The sequence below is a fragment of the Dipteris shenzhenensis genome, chromosome 30, assembly GCF_047967505.1.
Source record: "Dipteris shenzhenensis isolate YYH24624 ecotype China chromosome 30, Dip_SZ_1.0, whole genome shotgun sequence".
In the NCBI taxonomy this organism is placed as follows: Eukaryota; Viridiplantae; Streptophyta; class Polypodiopsida; order Gleicheniales; family Dipteridaceae; genus Dipteris; species Dipteris shenzhenensis.
Genome location: NC_141625.1, coordinates 7147424 through 7170821, shown reverse-complemented (window position 1 = coordinate 7170821; position 23398 = coordinate 7147424). Strand labels below are relative to the sequence as shown.

Here is a 23398-nt window from a genome sequence, read left to right as displayed (position 1 = left end):
AATGACAAGTGATAAAGAGAGGGAGGGAAGGGAGAGAGTAATAAAGAGAGGGGGGGAATTATTGAAAAATTAGAGATCTAGCTTGAAGGGGGAGGTTTTAGAAGGGGGGAAAATAACATAAATGAACATTACAGATTTAGCTTAGAGGGGGAAAGGTTAGAGGAGGTGGGACCTGAAAGAAAGGGGGGGGGGAGATAGAAAGTGTATTAATAGTAATACTAATAGTAAACATAGTAAAATAGAAGCTTGCAAGCCATTATTGTGACAATGAAATGTAAATAGAGTCAAGAAAGGTTAGAAGGGGGGTAGAGGTTAGAAGGGGGTTAGAAATAGAAGTAGCACGGGAGAGAAACATAATAGTTGAGAGGCAGATAAGGGAAAAAGAGGGGGAAATGTTTTTTTAAAGTGATACGATGATTCATGAAGTACCTACGAAAAGGTTAGAGACGGGGAAGGGGAACCATATACTTTTTGTGAGAGAATAAATTAGAGACACTGGAAGGGTAATTGAAAATAAAACTCTAAATCCATGAGGAGAGGTACGGGTTAACTTGAGGAGACATCCAAGGAGGAAATGCAAAGAAAGGCATGGGTGCAACAATCGAGGTTGAGAAGGGAGGCATGACAGGGTACACAGAAGGGTCAGTGTCACAGACAAGGTGCAGCAACCAATGAACCAGAGGAGCTAAAATAGAGGGTGAGGGATTCTCTTCCGAGAATGCCAACCAACAAAGCAAACCAATCAGGAAGGTTGCAGCAAACAAACTGGAAGGTAATCTAAAAAGCGCAAAGGGCACATTAAACAGAGAGGGCGGACGACGAGTCGGGCAATAGGTAGTAGTCGGGGGAGCCAATCAAGACAAAGGAGCCGAAAAGTCAGGAGAGAGGGATAGTTTTTTTTTTTTGGGGGGGGGGAGAAAGAGATAGGGGCGTTGAGTTAGGGAGAGTAGTTAGGGTAGAAAAAATGAGAAAATAGAGAGAGAGAGAGAGAGAGAGAGAGAGTTTTCGATCCTTCCCTCATTTCTCTAAAATCTCCCCTAATGCTCCATAAATTTGTCTATTTTCTACCCCTAATGCTTCCCTCATTTCTCTAAAATCTCCCTTAATGGTCTATAATTTTATATTTTCTGTCCCTAATGAAAGAGAGAGAGAGAGAGAGAGAGAGACACACACACACACACACACACACAGGGGGGGGTTAGAAAAATAGACGAAAGTAGAGAAAACTTTAGGGGGGGGGAGATTTAAGAAAAATAAAATAACATTTTAGAAAAAATAGGAAGAATAGGGAGAAATAGGGAAATTTAAGAACATAGTGGGGGTTTACATTCTAAAGAATTATGATAAAGTGAAAAGTGGAGAAATGCATGAAAATATTAGTTAAAGAAGGGGGGTAATCCTTGTCCTGGAGTAGTAATTAAGGACCAAATAAATAAATTGTATCATTAATTTTGACAAATTGTACAAAATAATAAGAAGGGTTGAAGGACAAAGAGAAAATTAGGGAGGGACAAGAAGGTTAATTAAGGGACCCTTATGAGTTTTCAATAAATAATATAAATGTTAGCTAAGGGGGGTAAAAATGAGACCCTTAGATAATAAATCATAAGGACCATCAAAACCTCATAAAAAGGCAATAAAAGTTTAGGAACAAAAACGAAACTAAAGTTTATTTAAAGGAACTTAGACGTAGATAGGGAGTTAAACAATGATTGGGTTAAAAGGGCTTTTACAAACTAACAAACATAAAGCGAAATATATTTATATACCTTAAAAATGAAAGCATACAGTGAGATAACTTAATAAAACTGAAAGAATAACAATAAGGAAACTTTAAAGAGAGTGTTAATAAGCTTTATTTCTCTCTCACACAACATGAAATACTAAACGGACAATGAGGCATACCACAAGAGGGAAGAATCATTGGAGAGGTGCTCAACCACAAGAGAGAGGACGATTGCAACCACAAGAGAGGACAAGACCATTGCAACACAAATATCAATACTTCAAGAGTATTAAATAACATTAGATTACAAAGGGGATTAGTCCACATCCTAAAGATCATGAAGCAAGAGGGGTTGCCAAGGAGCTAGCCATTGTAGTGAAAATGAACGATGAGGTCCGTGAAACTGAGAGTGCAAGCAAGGAGAACTTCGAGAGGAGAGAAGGCGATATTGTGAAGGCAAGATGCAGCACAAGAGTTCGCAGTGGGCATAGGCACAAACAAATTAGGAGAGAAGAGGGTCGTCGTAACATGCATGATAGTGGCAGTTATAAGGGAAAGAATAAACTTAAGCGTTGGCAGTTTTTTTTTGTGCATGGGTTAAGTTAGAGTGGGAGGTTGGGTTTAGTTAGAAACTTTGATAGCTTCTTTTTCGAGAATTGGCTTGGAGGTAAGGTTAGGAGGAGGTGGATAAGGATGCAAGTTGTGTGTGTGTGTGTGTGTGTGTGTGTGTAAGGAAATGTAAGTGTGTGTAATGTAAGGGGGAATTGTCAAACAAATGTACGGATAGTTTACAACTTCTAAGTAGTTGTGAGTGGTGTTTTTCTTCTTTTTGTAACTGTATATATATAACATGTCGACGTTGACAACATGCGTATAGAGAGGTTTAAAGGATCACATGATACTTATGCATATAGTCTAGAGAAGAAAAAAAAGGGTGTTCCAATAGGTTCTTGCGCCTAGAAAAAGTATAACTAGAGTGCCATAAGATAATTAGGGGAGTTGTTTTTATAAATATCAATATAGCACCAATAACTAGGAAGAGGGGTCATAATGCATAAATGTTCACTACAGGAGGGGAAGAATTAGAGTAGATCCTAATACAATAGTCTATTATAAGAAAAAGATTAGTCTATATTAAGAAAGAGGAAAGGAACTTTTAAAGTGGATTCCAAGAGGGTGAATAAAGTATAACATTTAGTGAGGGGTATTTAAGGTTGAGTGTGTGTGCACTTTATGTGAAAGTAAGGATACATTAAATATCCATAAATATAAGAATGCCCATAAATCTAAGAGAATCTTAATTTGCCTAAAACCATTAAAAAAACATTAAAATAATGCCCATACACATAAGAAAAACCATGCCAATAATGCCTCTAGACATAATTGATGTCGATAATTCCCAACCCAAAAAAAGGGGGGTAAAGGAAAATTTGTGTGTGAGTGTACTGAAAATAAGAGAAAGGGGAGGGTAAAACCCCTATATGAAGTTTGAAGAAAGAATTAGGGTTGAATATTCAAGAAAAAATTAGGGATTAAGGCCTATAGCAAAAAGATTAAATAGGTCATTAACAAATAAGAGGGGGGAAGAAAACCAAAAGAGAAGAAATAGGAGGTAGGGGAATTAGGAAATTTTATATGCGGGGTTGGGGGGTGGGGGTAGGTTTGGTAACATCATATTGAAAGTGTGAATAATGGAAGTGTGTGTGTGTGTGTGTGTGTGTGTGGCACAATGAGAAAATCGGAGGGGGGGAATCTTTATTAAACCTTCTATGGTGAGCTATAAGGCCAAATTTGCCACACCTTTGCTCTTTGGAAAACCATGTGTAAGTGTGTGTGTGTTGGGGGGAATGAGTGTCATTGGAAAAAAAGGGGGGAGTGAGTGTAAGGTGGTGGGTTAGGGGCTTAGGTTAGAGGAAGGTGTGCTAATTTATGCATGTGTGCATCTATATATATGTCTTTTTTTCTATTAAAAGAATAAAGTAACTAATTAATGTCATTAACTACTAATGGATCAAATAATTTAGCAATGTAAAATTAATTAAAATGTTAACGGGGGTTGTATTTAAAAGGCAAGGGAGGATAATGTAAATACAATTAACAAATGCAACAAAATAAAAGATCAAATCAAGAAAAGCCATAAACATCACAAGGAATATAACAAGAGGAGGAGGCAAGACAATTAGTTAGAAAGAATTTACTATGTGCCATATAATTTAATTACTATCAAAACAATTAATAAATTTTATTTTTTTTATTATAAAACAAGAACCAATCAATAACGATGTGGAAAAGGGGAAGGGGGGTGGAAATTTTTATTGAGAAAATTGTGTGTATGTGTGCGTGTGCACGCGCGCACGTGTGTGTGTGTGTGTGAAAATGAGAAAAGTATTAAGCAAGATTAATGTGTGTGTGTGTGTGTGTGTGTGTGTGTGTACCCGCACGCCTTCACAAGACTAGAATATATCCAATCATAGGCATTTAAAAAAATTTATGAAACAAGTGAAAGAACAAAGCAAAGAACTGAATTTGTTAGCGACTTTAGACAAAACTATTAGTAAATTAGAAAAATCAAAAATAATAATAACTTAGTTAGAAAGCTACAATTATGTTCTCATCAGTACCCATGCATAGGCTAGCATCTGTGTTTTGGAATATTCAAGGATCTCTTAGGTAGTTTAGACTTTTCGAGACACATGATGTAAGGTTAATGTTGGTAAAACATTTTAGTCACCGTGAGCAATCATGCATAGAGAGTAGTTTACTTTTGACATGTGTAGAGATTGTTACATCCTAATACATACCTAGGGGTCTTCTTATCTAGTCGAATCTTCGCAATGAGTTGGGGCTATGCCACATTTGCTTGGCTCGAGCACGAGATCTCTCACTCTCATTTCCAAGATCTCGTGACCAAGTCTCTTGTTTTTGCCTCTTTGGTCCACCCAGCTAATATGTATGGCAATCTTCCTAGGGATTAAAGAGGCTCAAACTTGAAGTACTCGCACAAAAGATCCATTGTTGTAAACCTTCGGTCCCACACCAGATCACCTTGTTGCCCCTCCTTCAACTTGACACATCCTTCCAAATGATCACATATGTCCATCGAGTCATATTTTGTTTCCACGACCTCAAACCTACACAGAATATTGTGGCTAGCCATATAGGCATCCATGACATTAGCGACCAAGGGAGATCAAAGCTGTTGATAATGCTCAAACATGCAGATACTTTGCTCACCTTGGATTCACACAAATCCTCACACCCACACATACGTAAGCATCCATTTATACAAAGATCTTTGTATCGACACTCCGAGGGTCAAGGAAGACTCAGCCATGACAAAGGTTAGCACTAAAGAAGAAGGCTATCCACATTCTCTTCATTAAAGCTACAACTCCTTGTGAAGACTGTAATTTCTTTGGTCTCTCCCAAATGAGCATCTAAGAAAAAAAATGCTTAAGAGAATCTAGCTAATAGGGAAATGCAGCACTTAAGATAGAAAGAATTTATATCAATGTCAACAAGCCGCAACATGGACAAAAACTTCACAAGGTGAAATTTGCATGTCCACTAATACGGCGATATATCTAGATGAATCCAGGTGCCCATAGTCATCCTCTCAAAACACAACACAGTGTGCAATTTCAATCTCATGATAATCACTCATAAGGTTGAAAACCATAAACTCCATCATGCATAACAAGGACTAGCAACTATCACATCCCCACCGGCGTCGTAAGCACCGAATAGTGAGTATAGAGCATATATTTATATGCTCTCACACATACAAATCCACACCCCCACACATACTCGAGCATCCATTTGTATAAAGGGCTTCATACTCAATTTCCATCAGCAATTTGAAGGTGAACAACATACTCAACCATGACAAAGGCTAGCACTAAAGGAGAAGTCTACTCAAAAGTAGTCCACATTCTCTTCATTTAAGCTACAACTACTTGTGATGACTATATGATTTCATTTTAGTCTCCCAAAAGAGCACCTAAGAAAAAAAAAAAAAAAGCTTAACTAATAGAGCAACACGCCACTTAAGATAGAAAGAATTCATCAACATGGATGAAAACTTCACAAGGTGAATTGTGCCAAAGAACAAGAGCATGCAAACAGAGTATTGAACCATTAAGGCAGAACAAGATGATACCACTCGTGCGGCCAAGGAAGAACAAGACCGTGCAAATAGAGAACTGGATTATGAAGACATAGAAGAGGGAAAAACGAGAGAGAGAATCAAGCATTGTTCTTCTTTGATTTAGACAAAATAGTAGACAGCAAGGCCAGTTCAGCCAGTGTTTCTAGGGGAAGCTCACCTTTCAGAGGTAAATTGGGAAGATTGACCCATTAGGTCTCATTTCATGGTGGAGCTGCTTTTCTCTGGATCGTCAACAAGAGACTCAAGCAGATTGAAAAAAAGTGTCTGAAGCTGTTGCATCAGATCCATTCCCCATCATTTGGATCATCAATGACAGAGCCATGAAGCCTCAGTTGCCCAAGAAGTGAACCATTCATCTTGTGTGCCATGTATCGTGGCTCACAGCATATGTGCAGCAGGCTTTCCGCGAGCAAAATGTGGTTAAGCCAAAGAACCACATTTCTTTGTAGGTTCAATTAGGGTACCAGAGCTTGTACAGGGAGGTTCGAGATCTTGTCTCTCACAAGGACACCATGAGTTGTGGATGACGCTTCCACCTTCCCTAGTCTGTTTCAGCTTCAGCAGAAGCATATGTCCTGGGCATGCTCCAGAATACGGACAAGATTGTCTATCTGGTAGCAAGAGCAGCAAAGGTCCCCCTAATAACCATGATTGCTACCACAGGATCTAGGACAGGTTAAGGCAGGCTGCAGCACTTACGAAAATGGACAGGCAGCAGTAGCAACCACATAAAAAAGCTGGAACAGCAGCATGCCAACACAGAGGCTTCAACAGTCGGGTTTCAATAGCAGGTGCATTATAGACCGGTTGGCTTGTTTACAGACCAGGTTGCCACTGGTACTGCTCAATTCACTTCAGGGGGTCTAGGAGCCTATCAAAGGCAGCCCTCAACTCATTCTGACTCATCAACCTTCATGTTCCAGCAACTATTCAGTGAGTCATCACAAAAGACCTCGTTGCAGCAGTGATGGGAGTAGGAGAGGAGCAGTAGTCTGCCCCTCTCCACTCCATCCTCACCAGAAGGTTCATCCTTTTTCTTCAGTTGTACAATTCAGCCTGTTAGCATCAGATAGCAAATTCATTACAGCAGGGGGCCAGTTGTGCCCAATGTTGCCCTCTTGCACCCTCACTCTGGTGCATGCAAGCACTTCACTTCATCTCTTTCTGTTCAATTAGGCATCCATACTTTGTGAGAGAGTCTGGGCAGACCAAGTCAGCTTCTCATGTGTCTGTCACGAGCTAGATCAATGAAAACGTACAGCTCACAACAACTTCTAGACAATATGCCACATGAGAAAATTAGCCTCTCTTAACACATTTTTCCACACATTTCATGTGTGAAAATCTTTCCACACATGAATCTGAATTGAGTTGTGGCAATCAATTTTGCTTGGTGACAAATCTAATTTTCTCACATGAGATTAAATTCTATCATGGTATTGTTATTTGCCATATGGGAATGTCATCACCCACATTTCCCATGTGCAAGTGTTTGTGGGATCAGGGGATCACTATCCACCCGTTGTAACTACAGGATGAAGTCCTTTAGATGGCCAATCCAAGAGCTCACTATCCACTCGTTGTAACTATGGGATGAAGTCTTTGGAGTTAACGCGTTAACAGAGGCCTAGCCCAAGAGCCAGCATAGTTAGGTGCAATAGGCAAGCTCAAACTCATTGAGTCAAGACCTGAGCTACAATCAAGATGTTTGCCAGGTGCCACCAGTCCACACCTTCACCTACATGCGCCAGAAGAAAGGATCACTAGCTAGATAGCCTAGCTTTGATGCAACCAAATTAAGAGTTTTGGGGGTGTGCCCATACCTTGGAACTGACTCATCAAAACAACAAAATCCATGAGGTGGCAAGACCAAAAGATTTATAGGCTGGTAAATTCTAGGGGAAGAACCCCACTAAGAAATTCACTTCATATGAGTGCCACTGTTTTGTGCACTGACCAGGCGTTCTTGTGCACATCATACATGTCGTGTCATGTTAGGTCTTGCATTTATATAATGATATGAATTGTAAAAACAGGATCCATTTTGATACCTCATCATCATTAGGTCATCATTGTGCATTCGTGATGTTACTTTATGCTAACTGGAATGTGTAACATGCACTGCTCACTCTATTAAGGCAATATATTAAAATTAAGTCCAATGATAATCTCAAAAGTGGTTTTATGAATGGTTATAACTTGAAGCTTCGTGGTGATATCAAAATCTAAGCAGGTGGAGAAGCACGTGATGAAAGTATCCACTTACGTACCAGGGAGATCTAATAGTGTTAGCTATAATGTTCACTTACTCTTGATAACCTTGAGGCAAAAATGGCCTCAAACATAAAGTTTCTCAAATGTACTATTTATAGTAAAGTAGAGCAATGATGGAACATTTACAAGTTCTAGAGGCACCACCAGATGCACATTAAAGATGAAGAACCTTACCAAGATTCCATATGGGACCTTTACAAAATTAATTGCTCACATCTACTCGCTTCAGTAAATTGTGCATTGAGAAATCTTCCTGGATTGAAAGAGAAGAAAGCAGCTTCCTTCTGTGAGGATTTCTCTGAGCAAGTGCTGGACTTGGAACTCTCGTTGTTGCTCTACTGGAGAAACATCTACCCACGGAGGTGAGGAATTGAGGACATCTGTGGACACTCTACTGTTCAAATTGAAGGCCAATCAAATCGGAGATTTGCTGCTATCAGTAAGAACTGTTCTTGTCCCTTATTGGCTGATTTGCAGACCCTAGTGGTGCTGGGACCAGTGACCTGATTTGACAGGATGATTGCTAAAAGAAAGAAGCTTGATCATTGTGCATTTTAAAGGTATTTTGAGCCACAAGTTCTCAGTTCATTTTGCAGCAAATGTATCACAGAAAGTTTGAGAATCTTCATCACCTCCTTCTCGAGGATTGACCATGATGTTTTGATGTTTCAAGACTTCAAACTGTTTCACATGTGTCTGTGAGGCAAAGCCTACTACAACATTCACAGATGGCCCACCCCGATCTTGTCAGCATGCTCAATGTTTTTTAAGTGCCTTGGTTCCCACCGTCTTTTTTCCTGTTTCAAAGGTGTGTTGCAAAAAGGCAGCCTTTGGACGGCAGCCCACACCTTGGCCCCTCAAGTTTCAACGTGTGTCAAGCTCCACTTTATATGTATGCAAAACCCTTTGATTGTGGATCTAAGAACTTGTTAACTCAACCCCACATATCCAACACTGAGCTGTCACAGTGTCTGCTATAACAAGTCTGGCCTCTTACTATCCTGTGAACAAGGACTTACACATGGGCCAATTACAGATCCTTCCGACAATGCATTAGTATACAACCAGAAAGGTATGCATATTTATGGCAAAATAATGGATTGTTAAAAATGCACATTTCTGTAACGTTAAGGTTTGGAAGCTTTTCTAAAAACTACTTTGTGTGACCCAATAATGAGTTACATAGTCCAAGAATGCAATCAGTGGCACTCTTGACCCTCCACTCCATCCTCACATCCTTTTCCTACACTTCTACAATTCAGCTTATTAACATCAAATAGCAAATTCATTACAGCAGGGGGGACACTTGTGCCCAATGTTGCTCTCTTGCACTCACTCTCGTGCATGCAAGCAATTCACTTCATCTCTTTCTGTTCAGTTACATGATATCTCTGAGCATATGCTGGACAAGAAACTCTCGTTGCTCTACTTGAGAAACATCTGCCCACGAAAGTGAGCAATTGAGGACATCTGCGAACACTCTTCTGAAGTCTTTGGCGTAGCTTTGTGACAATATAACTGTTCCAACTGAAGGCCAATCAAATCGGATATTTGCTGCTATCAGTAAGAACCATTCTTGTCCCTTCTTGGCTGATTTGGAGACCCTAATGGTGATGGGACCAGTGACCTGATTTTACAGGATGATTGCTACAAGAAAGAAGCTTATACCTAGATGAGTCCAGGAACATGCCCAAACCATCCTCTAAAAACACAACATAGTGCAGTTTCCATCTCATGATAGTCACTCATAAGGTTGAAAACCATAAACTCCATCACGCATAGCAGGGACTAGCTACTATGACATCCCCACTGACGTCATCAGCGCCCAACAGTGGTCGTAGACTATAGTATAAACATATGCTCTCACACATACAAATCCACACACCCACAAATACTAGGGCAACCATTTATACAAAGTCTTTGTACTGAGTTTCTGTAGGTGAAGGGCAGACTCAGCCATGACGAAGGCTAAAAGAAAGAAGCTTGGTCATTGTGCATATTAATGGTATTTTGAGCCACAAGTTGTCAGTTCATTTTTGCTGTAAATGTATAACAGACAGTTAGAGAACCTTGGGCACATGTTTCCAAAGTATTGACCACCATGTTTTGGTCTTTCAAGGCTTAAAAACAGTTTCATATGTGTCTGTGAGGCAAAGCCTACTATTAACATACATGGATGGGTCACCGTGATCTTGTCAGCATGCTCAATGAAAGGGAGCCTTTGGACAGCAGCTCCCACCTTGACCCCTCAAGTTTCAACCGGTGTCAAGCTCCAATTTGAATGTATGAAAAACTCTTTAATTGGGATTTAAGAACTTGTTAAGCAGAAGTGTCACTTCCTAACTCAACCACACATAGCCAACACTGAGCCGTCACAGTGTCTGCTAAAACAACTCTGGCCTCTTACTATCCTGTGAATAAGGACTTACACATGGGCTGCAATAGTATACAACCAGAAAAGGTACACATTTATGGTGAAATAATGGATTGTGAAAAGTGCACATTTCTGTAAGATTAAGGTTTGAAAGCTTTTCTATAAACTACTTTCTGTGTGACCCAATAATATAAATAGTCCAAGAACACATATCAGTAGCACTCTGACCCTAAATTATCTCATACAGTGTGAGAATTGGCACCCTCTGCACCAAGAAAATTGCAGTTCTTGCTTTCATAGACCAGACTGGGATTCAAAAGATGAGAAACAACAAGGACACGCTGATCTATTTCTGTTAATAATCAATCCACAGCAACTAAGATGAACGAAAGACACTGTGAAAGGTATAAGGGAAAATGAAACAATCGCACTAATACATAAAAACCAGCATAGCAATGAGTTGCATCACAATGCCTTGCAAAATGGTCTTAGTTCAACTCTAAAGCTCCTGTTATACTTTACAAGTTTTCAGATAGGCATCAGCCATATGATGGTGTAATCATACGACAGCACAGGAGGGGGGCAGGCTTAAGTTCCACAAGAAACGTCATGTAACTGTGTATGCAAAACAACATTACTTCTTGTCAATATTTCAAGTGACTTGACATCACTTAAGCAAAGAAAAACAATATACCTTTGTAGCAAAGCAAAACAATATACCTTTGTAAGACTAGAATATATCTAATCGTACAAACTCACATTTTTGTTGTTCTAAAGTCCAAAATTCTTAAGCAGAGCAAAAATAAAACTAAGAAAGCTATCTTCCAAAAAAAGCTCAGAGTACCCATTCATTCTGCTATTGAACTTCAACCTACAACTCACTGAACTGACACCGGCCAAGTTTCAGGACCTCTTAACTGCCTACTACCATCTTGCTCTGCCCTGCTAGGACAGATTGATCGCTGCCAGAACCATTCTCTGAAATCATCTCACAGCAACAATATCATCAATCTTCAAAATCATTCGGACACACTCTGTTGCTAAGGAAACGGCACTGGTGCTAACCAGAAGAGGCTGCACCACATTTTCTTCCAGCATATTTGTGATTTGCCCCTTCCTAACATTTATGCCAGCGTTCGCTTCGCCATTGGCATGATGGTTACGAAGCTCTGTTACAATTGCAATAGGATTCAACCCTGCATTCTCAGCCAACGTGTAGGGGATCACTTCTAATGCTTCTGCAAACGCCTTCACACAGTAACTTTCCATTCCCTGCAAAGTCTTTGCCCAGGCTCCCAATTGTCTGGATACTTCAACTTCCGGAGCCCCACCACCTGCTATCAGGAACTTTTTGTTAACAAGGCATCTGACGACACACAAAGCATCATGAAGGCTTCGCTCTGCCTCATCCAGCACAAGCTGATTGGAACCCCTCACAAGGACTGTGGTGGTGCGTCCCATGTTCTTGATACCTGTGACCTTCACAATCCTTCCACTTCCAACCGGAACCTCTTCCACCAAATCGGCATGTCCTAATTTCTCCTCACGGAAATGCTCAATGTTAGCTATTGGTAGACAGTTCAGGGTTTTGCTGATAAACTCTATGTCCTCTCTTTCCACGTCCTTCACGACTAGAATTTTGGCTTTAGCAAGATAATGCAAAGAGAGGTCTGTCACTGCATCTCGAAGTATACTTTTCTGGATGAGGAGCACATTACAACCCGTTGCTTTGATTTTCTTTATCATACCTAGAATGTGGTTACGCTCCTCCCTTAGAATGCGATCCATTTGAGAATAATCGGAGACTATGACATTTTGCTCGATGTCAGTCTTGGGAGGAGAGATTTGAAACTGGATCAAGCCAATCTTGGCATTTTCCACTCTCGTGGGTCCGCCAGCAGCGTGGCTAGCTTTCTTATCGAAGACCAGCCCCTTCACCATTTCTGTATCGTCTACCGTACCCCCTAACTTCCTGATCACTTTGATGTCCCTCAAATCTACAATATCAGAACGGGCAGGATCGACAACATTCAAAACAGCATCTACAGCAAGGGGAGCCAGCAACGAAGAGTACTGACTCACGACTTTGCTGTTGAGAGACGTGCTGGCGCTTTTCACAAGGGAGTCGCGGTCGGAGAGTTCCAGGGGGATGGCCATGGCAGTGAGGACCTCGACGGCCTTCTCAGAAGCCTTATGAAGGGCCTCAGAGATGAGGGTAGGGTGGACACCTTTGCCGAGGAGGACGAGGCACTGTTTGAGGAGGGCACCAGCGATGACGACGACGGTGGTGGTGCCATCGCCTGCTACGATGTCCTGGGACTTGGAGAGCTCGACGAGCATCTTGGCAGCGGGCTGGGTGACCTCCATTTTGTTGAGGATGGTGGCGCCATCGTTGGTGATGATAACGTCGCCGGAAGCGACGGCAAGCATTTTGTCCATGCCGCGGGGGCCTAAGCTGGTGCGGACGGCATCAGCGACAGCACGGGCAGCGACAATGTTGGCTTGACGGATGTCTTGTCTTCTGCTAGTATCGACATAGCGATCGACGTTGGAAGCAGCAGAAGGCATTGATGAAGATGGAGATATGGAGCTATGGAGAAGAAGAAGAAGAGCTTTCCAGGTCAAGAAATTAACAATACACACAAACAAGCCCAAGAAGTTCTTTTAGGTCTTCTTGACTCTCGCTTTTTCAAACTCTCCCTCGCCTTGGTTTGGGGGGAATGGCTCCGGTCAGGCTCTGGTCAGGCCTCTCTCACCCAATGGCTTGCCGCATCAATCGTCGTCGTTCTTCCGTCTCTAAACTCTTACTTTTTCACACTCGCCCAAGGGCTGGAGAGGGGGGAAAGTTTAGACACTCATAAGAGAAGATCCCCGCGCTCCGCCTGAAATGGAGCGAGCTGCTCAGTGTAGCATAAATTAAGTCCCCATGTGTAGCTTCTTGGACATAGTTGTGGCGTGACGTGGGATCCACTTGCCAAATCTGGTCACCCTGTCCACCACTAAGGGAAAGCTCCAGGAGATTATCTTTTCTCCTAGTAGTCCAAGGCTGGCCTAGAATCCCACACTTTATAGACTCTGGGCTGGCATTTGACTGCCAGGGAGCCCATCTAAGGCAGCTCTCAATCTCCATGGGGCTGCAAAAATATTATGCCAGTAGTGCTCCCCCAGCACCACTAGCTAGAGCAAGGAGGTCCTCTAAGGCAAGCATAAATTACAAAAGCTAGAAAACAGTTATAGTCTAACTATAATGCAAGATGTAGTCCATTATCAGGATGTTAATTCCACTGTCACAACTTGGGGCATAGCAACTCAGGAGGAGGGGTTTTGTGAGGATGGGCACCAGCCAATCGACAAACATCATACTACTAATTTATGTCACCAACGTGTGATCAGTGTAGCAGTTGGAGGAGATGGAATGGGCCAATCATGTAGCAATTAGAGTGGGCGGCCTTCATGGGCAGAACACAAATCTTTTATATCAGTGTCCAATCCCCTATCCCTTCTATTGGGTCAACTAGGATGGTAGTCCTTCACACCAGGAGGATGGCCGCTAGGTGGTGTGAACCCAGCCTTATGTCACCAACATGTGATTGGTGTAGCAGTTGGAGGAGATGGAATGGGCCAATCAATGTACAACAGTTGGCAGAGTTGGCCATGGAGTGGGCGGCCTTCAAGATTGAGATGGAAGGAGAGCTATGTAGGGCAAGAATTGAAAATACACACATTCCTTAGGTAGTACCTCTCTAGACGCTTGCTTTTTCTAACTCACCTAAGAGTTGGATTGGTGGGAAATTCAAGTGAAGTTTTGGACATAGAGAACCGCTCCTCATCATCAAGCACCCACCATTTTCTTGGATATACAGGAGGTTGATCCAAAGGTTGGAAGGAGATATGGAGATAGAAATGGAGGTGGAAAAGAAGGGAAGACGGAGAGCTCTGCATGGCAAGAAATGAAAAAACTCTAAGGCCCAAGAAAGAAAACTCGAGTCTTCTCCTCCTCTCTAGACTCATGCATTTTCAAACTCACCCAAGAGTTGGATTGGGGAAAAGTTCAAGGTAGCTGAGTTCTCTACACGTCAGAGAATCGCTCCTATAGTGGCGACACATCATGTACCTTGAAGCACCCACTGTTTTTGTGGATATAAGGGGGGGGGTTGATGGTCAGGATTAATCCTCTAAGTGCCAACAACTTTGCCAAAAAAGGAGATGGAGATGAAGGGAGGACATGAAGGGATGACAAAAATGGAGATGGACATGAAGGGAGGGGGAGGGAAGAAGAGGGAGAGCTCTACAGGCAAGAAAGTAGGTTGGGTAGGCCGCCTTAAGACTAGAGTAGAAAACTAGCTGCCATCAACAAAGCACAAAGTCCAGAAAAAATGTAGACAATAACATATCATTAAAAATTAGATTGTTGTGAGATTATGGCCCTTTAAATAGCTATTTGAGTAGCACAAGCCTTGAGAGATGGTCACAAATCAAATCCTAAACAAGGTATTATGCAAGGTAATCGGAGCTCTCTGGAAGGACAATTCAAAGTAGAGAAGGTACATGCAAGGCCAAACTCATCAAGTCTAGGTGTACCAATCGATTCCACTATTGAAGTGCATGGTGATGAATCATGGAAGGTGGTGGGGCATAGAGGGAAGGTTGTGGTGGCAGAAGTGGATAAGGAGATGGAGATGATTCTGTCGTCTTCAATGGTTGTTAGGGAGACCGAGGGTAAGCCTAGGGAGAGTGGGGCTCCTATTGCAATATGCAGAAGAATTGTTGCCAAATGCAAATCACAAAAAGCAATTATTGGAAGAGAAACCTTAGAATGCAAAGGTGCTAGAATAATTGCATGCAATGAAGTCTTCATCGAAAGATCCTTCTAAGAGAATCAAAAATTTGGCGAGGAGTATGGGAGGAGAGAAGGAGAAAAAATTTAATTTCCTGAAAGATGCCTATAAAGTTCTATCACAACAAGATTGAGGATACGAAAAAGCTAGCAATTTTGCTAGTCTCATGCAATGTACGTGGTCTCAGTAATAGTTAATATATATGGTAAAGCAAGTTAATATAGTTAATATAGTCAACATAATTACTATAATCATAGTGACTATAATCAAAGCATGGTCGAGAATATGCTGCAATCATGAACAAACATCATTTTACAAACATAAATTAAAATTTTATGTTGCCCCATACATTTTCTTGCCCACCTTAACTTTCACAGTGTAAAAGCATCTCCTTAGCTTGTGCAGTGTGATGTGTAGATACTTCTTTTCGAATCAAATTCCAAACATGGACAAGATGGTTCCATAGGCCAAAGTATTGGTAGTGGCACTATAGATTTCTTATACTTTCCCAAAATAGCAAACTTGAAATTTTTAAAAATAGATGTGTAAGCTTCACAACTTACATCAATAGCATCACAAAGCTCCAAGCATGTCTTTTGCATCCTCAATGCCCTTGAAGTCTTGCATCACATCTCCAGCAATTTGCACATATAGGCCTTTGTGTCTTTTTCCTTTTGCCATTCTAATGACATTATTTGACCTCGATAGAGATGCGGAGTCAATATCGTCCATGTCCATTTTCCCCTCACATCCTCCATACAGTTTCTAAAAGAAGAGCATAGTTGAATGTTAGCAAAATGTATCCACAATGCCCTTGAAGTCTTGCATTATTACATCTCCAACAACTTGCACATGTAGGCCTTTCTGATTTTGTTACTATACACAACAACCGCAATTACCTTTTTTATTGGATCCCAATGCTTCAACTTCTTTCTTCATATATACAAGTTTTGCATTTGTTTTTTTTCCCCTTATGAATTGCATTATTAAATATGCTTTAGTGACCTCTGATATGCCTTTAACATTGTGCTTTTTGTTTACCTCCCCATTGGGTTATTGATGGACAATGCTTTGCAAATGTGCAAATAAGGACACCAACAACTTTGCTTGGTTCATTTAGTATACACAATGACCTTGATGATTGGATTCCGATGGTTTAAATAGTTTCATAACTTATTATTTGTTATATTTCTCCTTTTGAACTACTTTGAAAATCTGGATGATCCTGAAGTCATGTTGGTTATTGCCTTGAATTGTGAAGATGAGAAGGTCAAAGATTTTTTATGACTCACTAATGTTTGCAATATTTATAAAGAATCTAATCACTAGATCCTAATGAAGTTTAGTATTAAAAGAGAGCACAACAACATTTTTTAAATTTTGAAAGAAGATAATTGATTTTGGAATAAAAAGGAAACAATAATGCTATAGTTCAGCATGTTAATAGAGCAACACATTAGATAATGAACAAAAGGAACTTTATATACTTAACAATTTTGTCTCGATCCCTAATTTTTGGTATTTATAGTGCTTTGTCTTTGGGTGATTCTACACACTCAATTTAATTTTATGGACCCTTTCGTCCTCTTTAAGGTGCATCTTTGAATAAGAAAATTTACTTGTCTTTTTTAATGTTTATTGTTCCTAACTCATTTTTGGAGTTGCAAATTTATTTGATTCTGTTAGTATACACCAAAATTGAAAATTTGGGCAGCTAATTGATGTTGCCCAAATAAAGTAATGTGGTTCGACCATTTATATGCTATATTTTCAATCAATTTTTAAGGACACCATTCGAATCCACAAAATCTCAATAGCATGGAAAATGGATAGATATTTTTACTGAGTTAATAAGGATAAAAGAAAGCATTGAATAAAAGAACACTTTTATGGAAGTGTTGGGAATTAGGGAGTCCAAATACCAACACACAGGAACTAATAATGGTCAAATTGTGGTCTTGGACATACCTAATATTATATCAAAAGAAACTTGAAGATTTAAAATTAAAAAGAGAGTTCTTAGCCAAGTAAGGCTATGATGAGACAATGTCAACTGAAGGGCAAGGGTGACATGTCAAACACATTGTCTAAAAGAACTAACATGATGTGCCAAAGGCCCTTTGGCATGGGATTTAATCTATGGAAACTTAGAGGAAGTGTAAGTAGATTTGAAAAAAAAGTAGCAACCATATTAGCTTGGCTTATAGTTTTAATGCTAACTATATTAATGGGATGAGTAACTATATGAGTGGACCTAGTATTATAGAAATAATACTAACCATTAAGCCACCAATGAGACTATCAAAACTTAGCACAAGGTTATGTGGGTTGATGATAGCATCACCCATATAGTTCACACTTGGATATGAGCTATAATAGCTAGTTATCATAAACAAGAACTCAGTGTTATTAATCAACTCCGGATACAAAGGCTGCTCAAAAACTTCTCTTGAAGCTTCAAGGCTATATCTGCATGGCTTGTCATTGTTTCTAAACCAAATATAGTGCCTATAAAATATAAGTTGGGTATTAATAATAAAAGTTGCATTTGTAACTTTGCAAGAATGAACATTTGTACCAATCACAATATTAATCCAATAAATAACGCATCAAATGTGTTATTTACAATCTTTGTTGATGCACCAAATCTGAGGTTTTTAATGCAATTTTGTAAAATTGCATATATCATACGCAAAAAAATGAAGGTGTATATCTAATTCCATTGTTTTTGGGAATATTGTGATGCAATGCATTTAACATTTTAAAAAATAGGTTGATTTTTGAGTTTTTTTGGGTTTGTATAGCCAACTGTGTGTGATCTCGATCCTCCTCTTTGCTATGTGCATTGAATGTTGTATTCTGTGTCCTTTTTCATATATTTCAATGATTTTAATTTGATTACTAGAGAGAGAAAGAGACAGACACAGAGAGAGAGAGGGAGAGAGAGAGATATATATATATATATATTTACCTCTATTGTTTTGAATCTCTTTGGCTATTGTGAGTTATTTGGATGTTGTTTGGTCACAATTGTTTCTTGCTTTATCTCTTTCTGCTATGCATCCTTTTGATTCATTATGATAGTTAAGCAAAGATGTTGCATGTTAAAGACATTATTTGCTGATACATTATGATATTTAAGCAAAAATGTTGCACGTTAAAGACATTATTTGCTATTGAAAAATGTTGGTCCATTCTTTTTTGTAATGATTACAAATCCATTACTTGTCTGGAGCTGCAAATTGCTCACCTTTTCACTTTTCTAGGGCCCAATACCTAATTTGAATGCAAAGATAAGCATGGCAGACCAACAAATTGTAGAAAAGCTACTATACACTACCAAGCTCGGTTCACTCAAACCCAACCTCAAGCTAGTTGGAAATGCACCCTTCCAATTAGTAGAGATAATTAATAATGCCATACTCCTTTTGGCCAACTTGTAAGGCTAGGTCATTCTTGAGTTGCTCAATGGGATTAAGGTGAGCCCTCACCAAGCTTCCACACTTAAAATTTCCCATTTATGGATACTCATGAAAGAGAGTGCTCACACGTGAAGAGAACAAAACAAAGATGCCACTTGGCAGCATCATGCAATAGTGGCCATTCAAAGAAAATCCATCACATTTAGTACCCAAAATGACGGCACTGAAGACCACTATTGATATTTGAATCTCGCAATGTTAGCAACTAACTACAAGCCAAGCAACCAAACCAATATGAAAATACAACTTACCAATGAGGAAGTTCACACATTGAAGAGCACAATAAAAGAAAGGCTAAAATGAAAGAAGCAACAAGCCTATCAGCCAATAGATCCCACACTTCTAAAGAATTGGACGGATGGGAAGAACATCACAATGAATGCACCATGGATAAAACAATATTTTTGAAGCATCAAGCCAAAGGCTTAGGTTTGCCCATCCAAGGGATCTCTTGATGGATCTATCTCCCTCCTATGGATATGACTCAATCACCCATGACCCATGGATGAGCGCGACTTAGCTCATAAGTACCGGTCTACAAACATCAAGTTGGAAGAGTTGACCAGTGTCAATAGCCCCTTCTTGTTCAATTTGGAAGACCTCAGTGGTAATCCAATGCAAAAGGATTGGAATGAACTTCAACCGAGAGGGGGAAAAGTGTGGGAAAACATTGCAATATATTAGTGAGAATTGGGTGCTACATTAAGTCTTACTACACAATGAGCACAAATTCAATCTATGGGAGGGAAGTTTATAGGAAAACAGTGATGAAATCAAGCTCAATGAGACCGAGATCGACAAGCTCCAAGAGGAACACATCACACTAAGGGCAACCCAAAATGCACTACAAGGCCAGCAAAAGCAGGTGGCCAACACCTAGAAGGCTACCAAGGAGGAAACACAAAAATTAAGGTCCTAACGTAAGGCCCACCATAAGATATTAGACATATATATAGTGCACAATTTAGAATCCCAAATGAGCACTAAGCTACAGCAGCCGATGATAAGGACCATATGATAAGGAAACATGGGCTCACATGGTCCCTAGCTAGCTGCCGTAGTGGACACCTATGCCTCTCCCCTTCCACACCATCTAAGGAGGAAATCCTCAAGGCCATGCTCCTGCTAATATCCCTAGATGTGCTTCTAATAGCCATCTCACTCCTTGCCCCTGTCTTCAAGCAATCATGAGGTAGGAGAGCCTACATATCAAATATTGGACACTAGAAGCCCAAAAAAGGATGTCAACACCTACACATCTATACTAGCTGCCCACCCTCCAACTTAAACATGACATGTGTTTAAAGATGCTCCGCTTCCACATCTTTAAACGCATGTCATGTTTAAGGTGCATCTTCAATTACATAATACAACTTATCATCAATGCAATTGGATTGAAAAGAAACCTAAGAATTAAATAGAACAATCCATGCTGACATGCTCACAATGCATGCATAGAACAAGTGCATATGATAGAAAGTGTTTATTGCTCAATGCACATGTAGAATGAATAGGTTTGTAAGATTATCCTAGAATTCTCTTGAATCAATGGGAAAAACACCATTCATATATTTGCTCATTGTAGCATGAGCCCCTCTACACACCACACTCAACCACTTGGCATCAAAGATGAATACTTTGAATTCTCTAACTTTCATTTGGAGAATGCTTGTATGATCCCAATATAATCCATCTCACTTAAATGAGAGTATGTCTAGAGCTAGCTCTATTGTTGTGAAAATTTTGCCATAACTCTATGAACAAATGTATTGTGCTTTACATCAATCTTTTTTAATTGAAAGGGGGTTGAAAGTCATTATGCTCTGACCACATTGCATTGAATGGGTGATACTAATGATAAGACAAATTATCACTTCATTAGTAGTGAATACTTAAAAGCCATGTAGAAAATAAAAATGCAAAAGGAACACACAAAAGTAGTATTATAATGTAAGCTTGCACATCTGGAGAACATAGCTCTGTGCAAATTCTATTTCTCTATCTATTGCTGCCTCTTCACTCTAATAAGCCTTCTTTAGTATTCCTTCCACACCATTTAATAGTAAATTTAGTGGTGCACGTCACTCTGGGGGATAAGCCATTCTGCATAAAACTCCTCCAGTCATCTTCTTGTTGTCTTTTTGCCTTCTCATATCTTTAATACATTTCTCGACCATTGTACAAACAAAATTTGTTGACTTTAAATTCCAAGGATGCTCATCTTTCTTTGGTTCCCCTTCTCTTGTGCAATCTCTCCCTCCACCATCGTGTCTCATCTCTATTGTCCCAAAGTCAAGGCATAGATGGATTCAATTGTACTAAAAACTCACTAAGATAGAGCATTTACTCTTCCATGCTACCCCCTAGTGTTTCCTTTTGCCTTACAAACCCTTTTAATACCTTCATGAATCTTTCCAAAAAAACATCCATTGCCTATGCATAGTCCCTATGTAAGCAACTTCACCTCATAGGTGCACTATTAAATGCCATTGAATATCCATAATACTCAGTGGATCATACATCTTTAATGGCTTGGATCGTCATGGATGTAATGGAATAATTTTTAATGTGTTTTAAGTATATCCACTTGCATTTAAAAGAAATTTATTAGCTAAGGTAGGTGAAAAGTTCTCTACATGGATAATATTATCCTTGCACATAACTTTGACATCATACCTCACAAAATCACTTTGCCAATCTTGTATATATGCATTGGATCCAAAGGATACGTGACTTTTAAACGTTTCTAATAAGGAAGAGGATGACATATGGAAAGTTTGCTCATGTTGGGTGGAAGTGTCAGAATTCCACGATCCATCCAAAGTCTTAACCAATCCATTGATTTCATGATTGAAGAAATATCAAGCTCCTCAAGATTGCCAAATTTTTATGAACGTGGTATGGATGATCCATGGGAAGGAATCTCATGCGGTTTTCATAAACAACCTTGCCTAGCTTTCAAGATAGATGACTTTGTGTGACTATCTCTACATAAAGGGCTAGCATAATAACCTAAGACAATGAGCCCTAAAAATGATAAACATGAGTCAAAGCATAACATCTATGATTCATGAGTTGAAAACAAAGCAATAATGTGTTGTAATATGTACTTGAGTAATTATACAAGTTTGGAGAATTGTGCATAGTCCATATCAAAATTCCTCTTAGTGTAAGATTTTGTTTCATTAATCAGCCTCGAGATATCATACATTTGAAAGCCATTCCACAGAATTTGAAATTCCTCCACAAAATGAGACAAAGACACATCCATGTTCTTCACCTGATGCTTCCATAGAACCGTAAGTGCTAACGTCAAATGTCCCTTATTTGGAGGAATATTACCAATTGACTACTACCATTGGTCAAGTAGACCAAGATGAGGATTTATGGACCAATGGAAAACATTAGTTGCCAAACCAAAGTATAGATGACGAGGGTCATCCTTGAATTTTTGGGCACTTTTTCTCCACATATCTATATGCCTTTCCCTTAGCTAGCATTGAGGCACATCAAAGCATATGTTTTATATTTGGTAGGATGGACATGTGTTGTAAAACATTCTTAGGTACCTCGCTAAAAATTGCATGTATTGCATATAGCTTGATTCAACATAGTTTGAACAAACTCTAGGGTGCTGGTATGTACCTTGAAAAAGAATGCAATCATTAGGACATGCATGAATCGAGTTGTACTCCAAATGCACTTCAAATTTTCTTTGCCTCATTCCTTGATGACAGGACGATATGCCTTTTGGAAGCAATGTCTAAAGTAGCATACAAAGTAAATTTGATATGAACACTTAGAAGAAACATGGTAGTTAGTGCACAAGGGAAGGGACTAACTTTAACCACTTGATTCCAAACCAACCCATTTTACAATTGTCTAGCATCCTTAGTATGATTCCAAACCAACCCATTGACAAATGTCTAGTATCCTTAGTATGATTACATAGGATCCATGCCTATTTGAGTCCCTGATGGATTCAAGCTGAGGCAAGAACAAGAACATGCAAGGTACTCCATTGCACCTTATGGGAAAAAGGAAAGGTCATGGAACATGAACCTTAACCAGTAGTCTCGCAACTAAAATTCATCAATCGAGAACTTGGAGCTTCAAATCATTGATCTTTCAAAAGAGAATAGGTCCCCTTACATATGATAGCATCCAAAACTGAAAAGAAATCAGACTAATATGTGCAGATGTGAGCATAGTGACTACGTAGCAGAAGCATGTACAATGAGTACAACTTATGTGGTCCTGTACAAGATGTGCATTTCCCCCTCTTAAAATGTGGGTCATCCTTCACCTTTGGGAAGGAAACCCAAAAAACAGGCCAAAGGGAAGAGGAAGGAAATATGCAGAAAGTAAAGTCTTGGATCAAAGACTGATCAATCAAAAGATGACTGTGTGTATGGATGCGTGCTGAACATGTCAAGGCTAAACATGTCATAAGTCGCCAAGGCAGTCGGATGTGAGGCTAGTCGATGTAGCGCTGGAGAAAGGATCCGATACGTTGTGACATACGAGGGTGTCACC

At 39.7% G+C, this 23398-nt stretch overlaps 1 protein-coding gene across 1 annotated transcript; it reads right to left on the bottom strand.

Annotated features, from left to right (window-relative positions):
• Positions 1–11193: 11193 nt before the first annotated feature.
• On the bottom strand, positions 11194–13187 carry LOC147881665 (TCP-1/cpn60 chaperonin family protein). Its single transcript, XM_087401774.1, has one exon. It carries the CDS (start codon positions 13108–13110, stop codon positions 11527–11529), a length of 1584 nt encoding a protein of 527 aa, XP_087257900.1. The 5' UTR covers positions 13111–13187; the 3' UTR covers positions 11194–11526.
• Positions 13188–23398: the final 10211 nt, after the last annotated feature.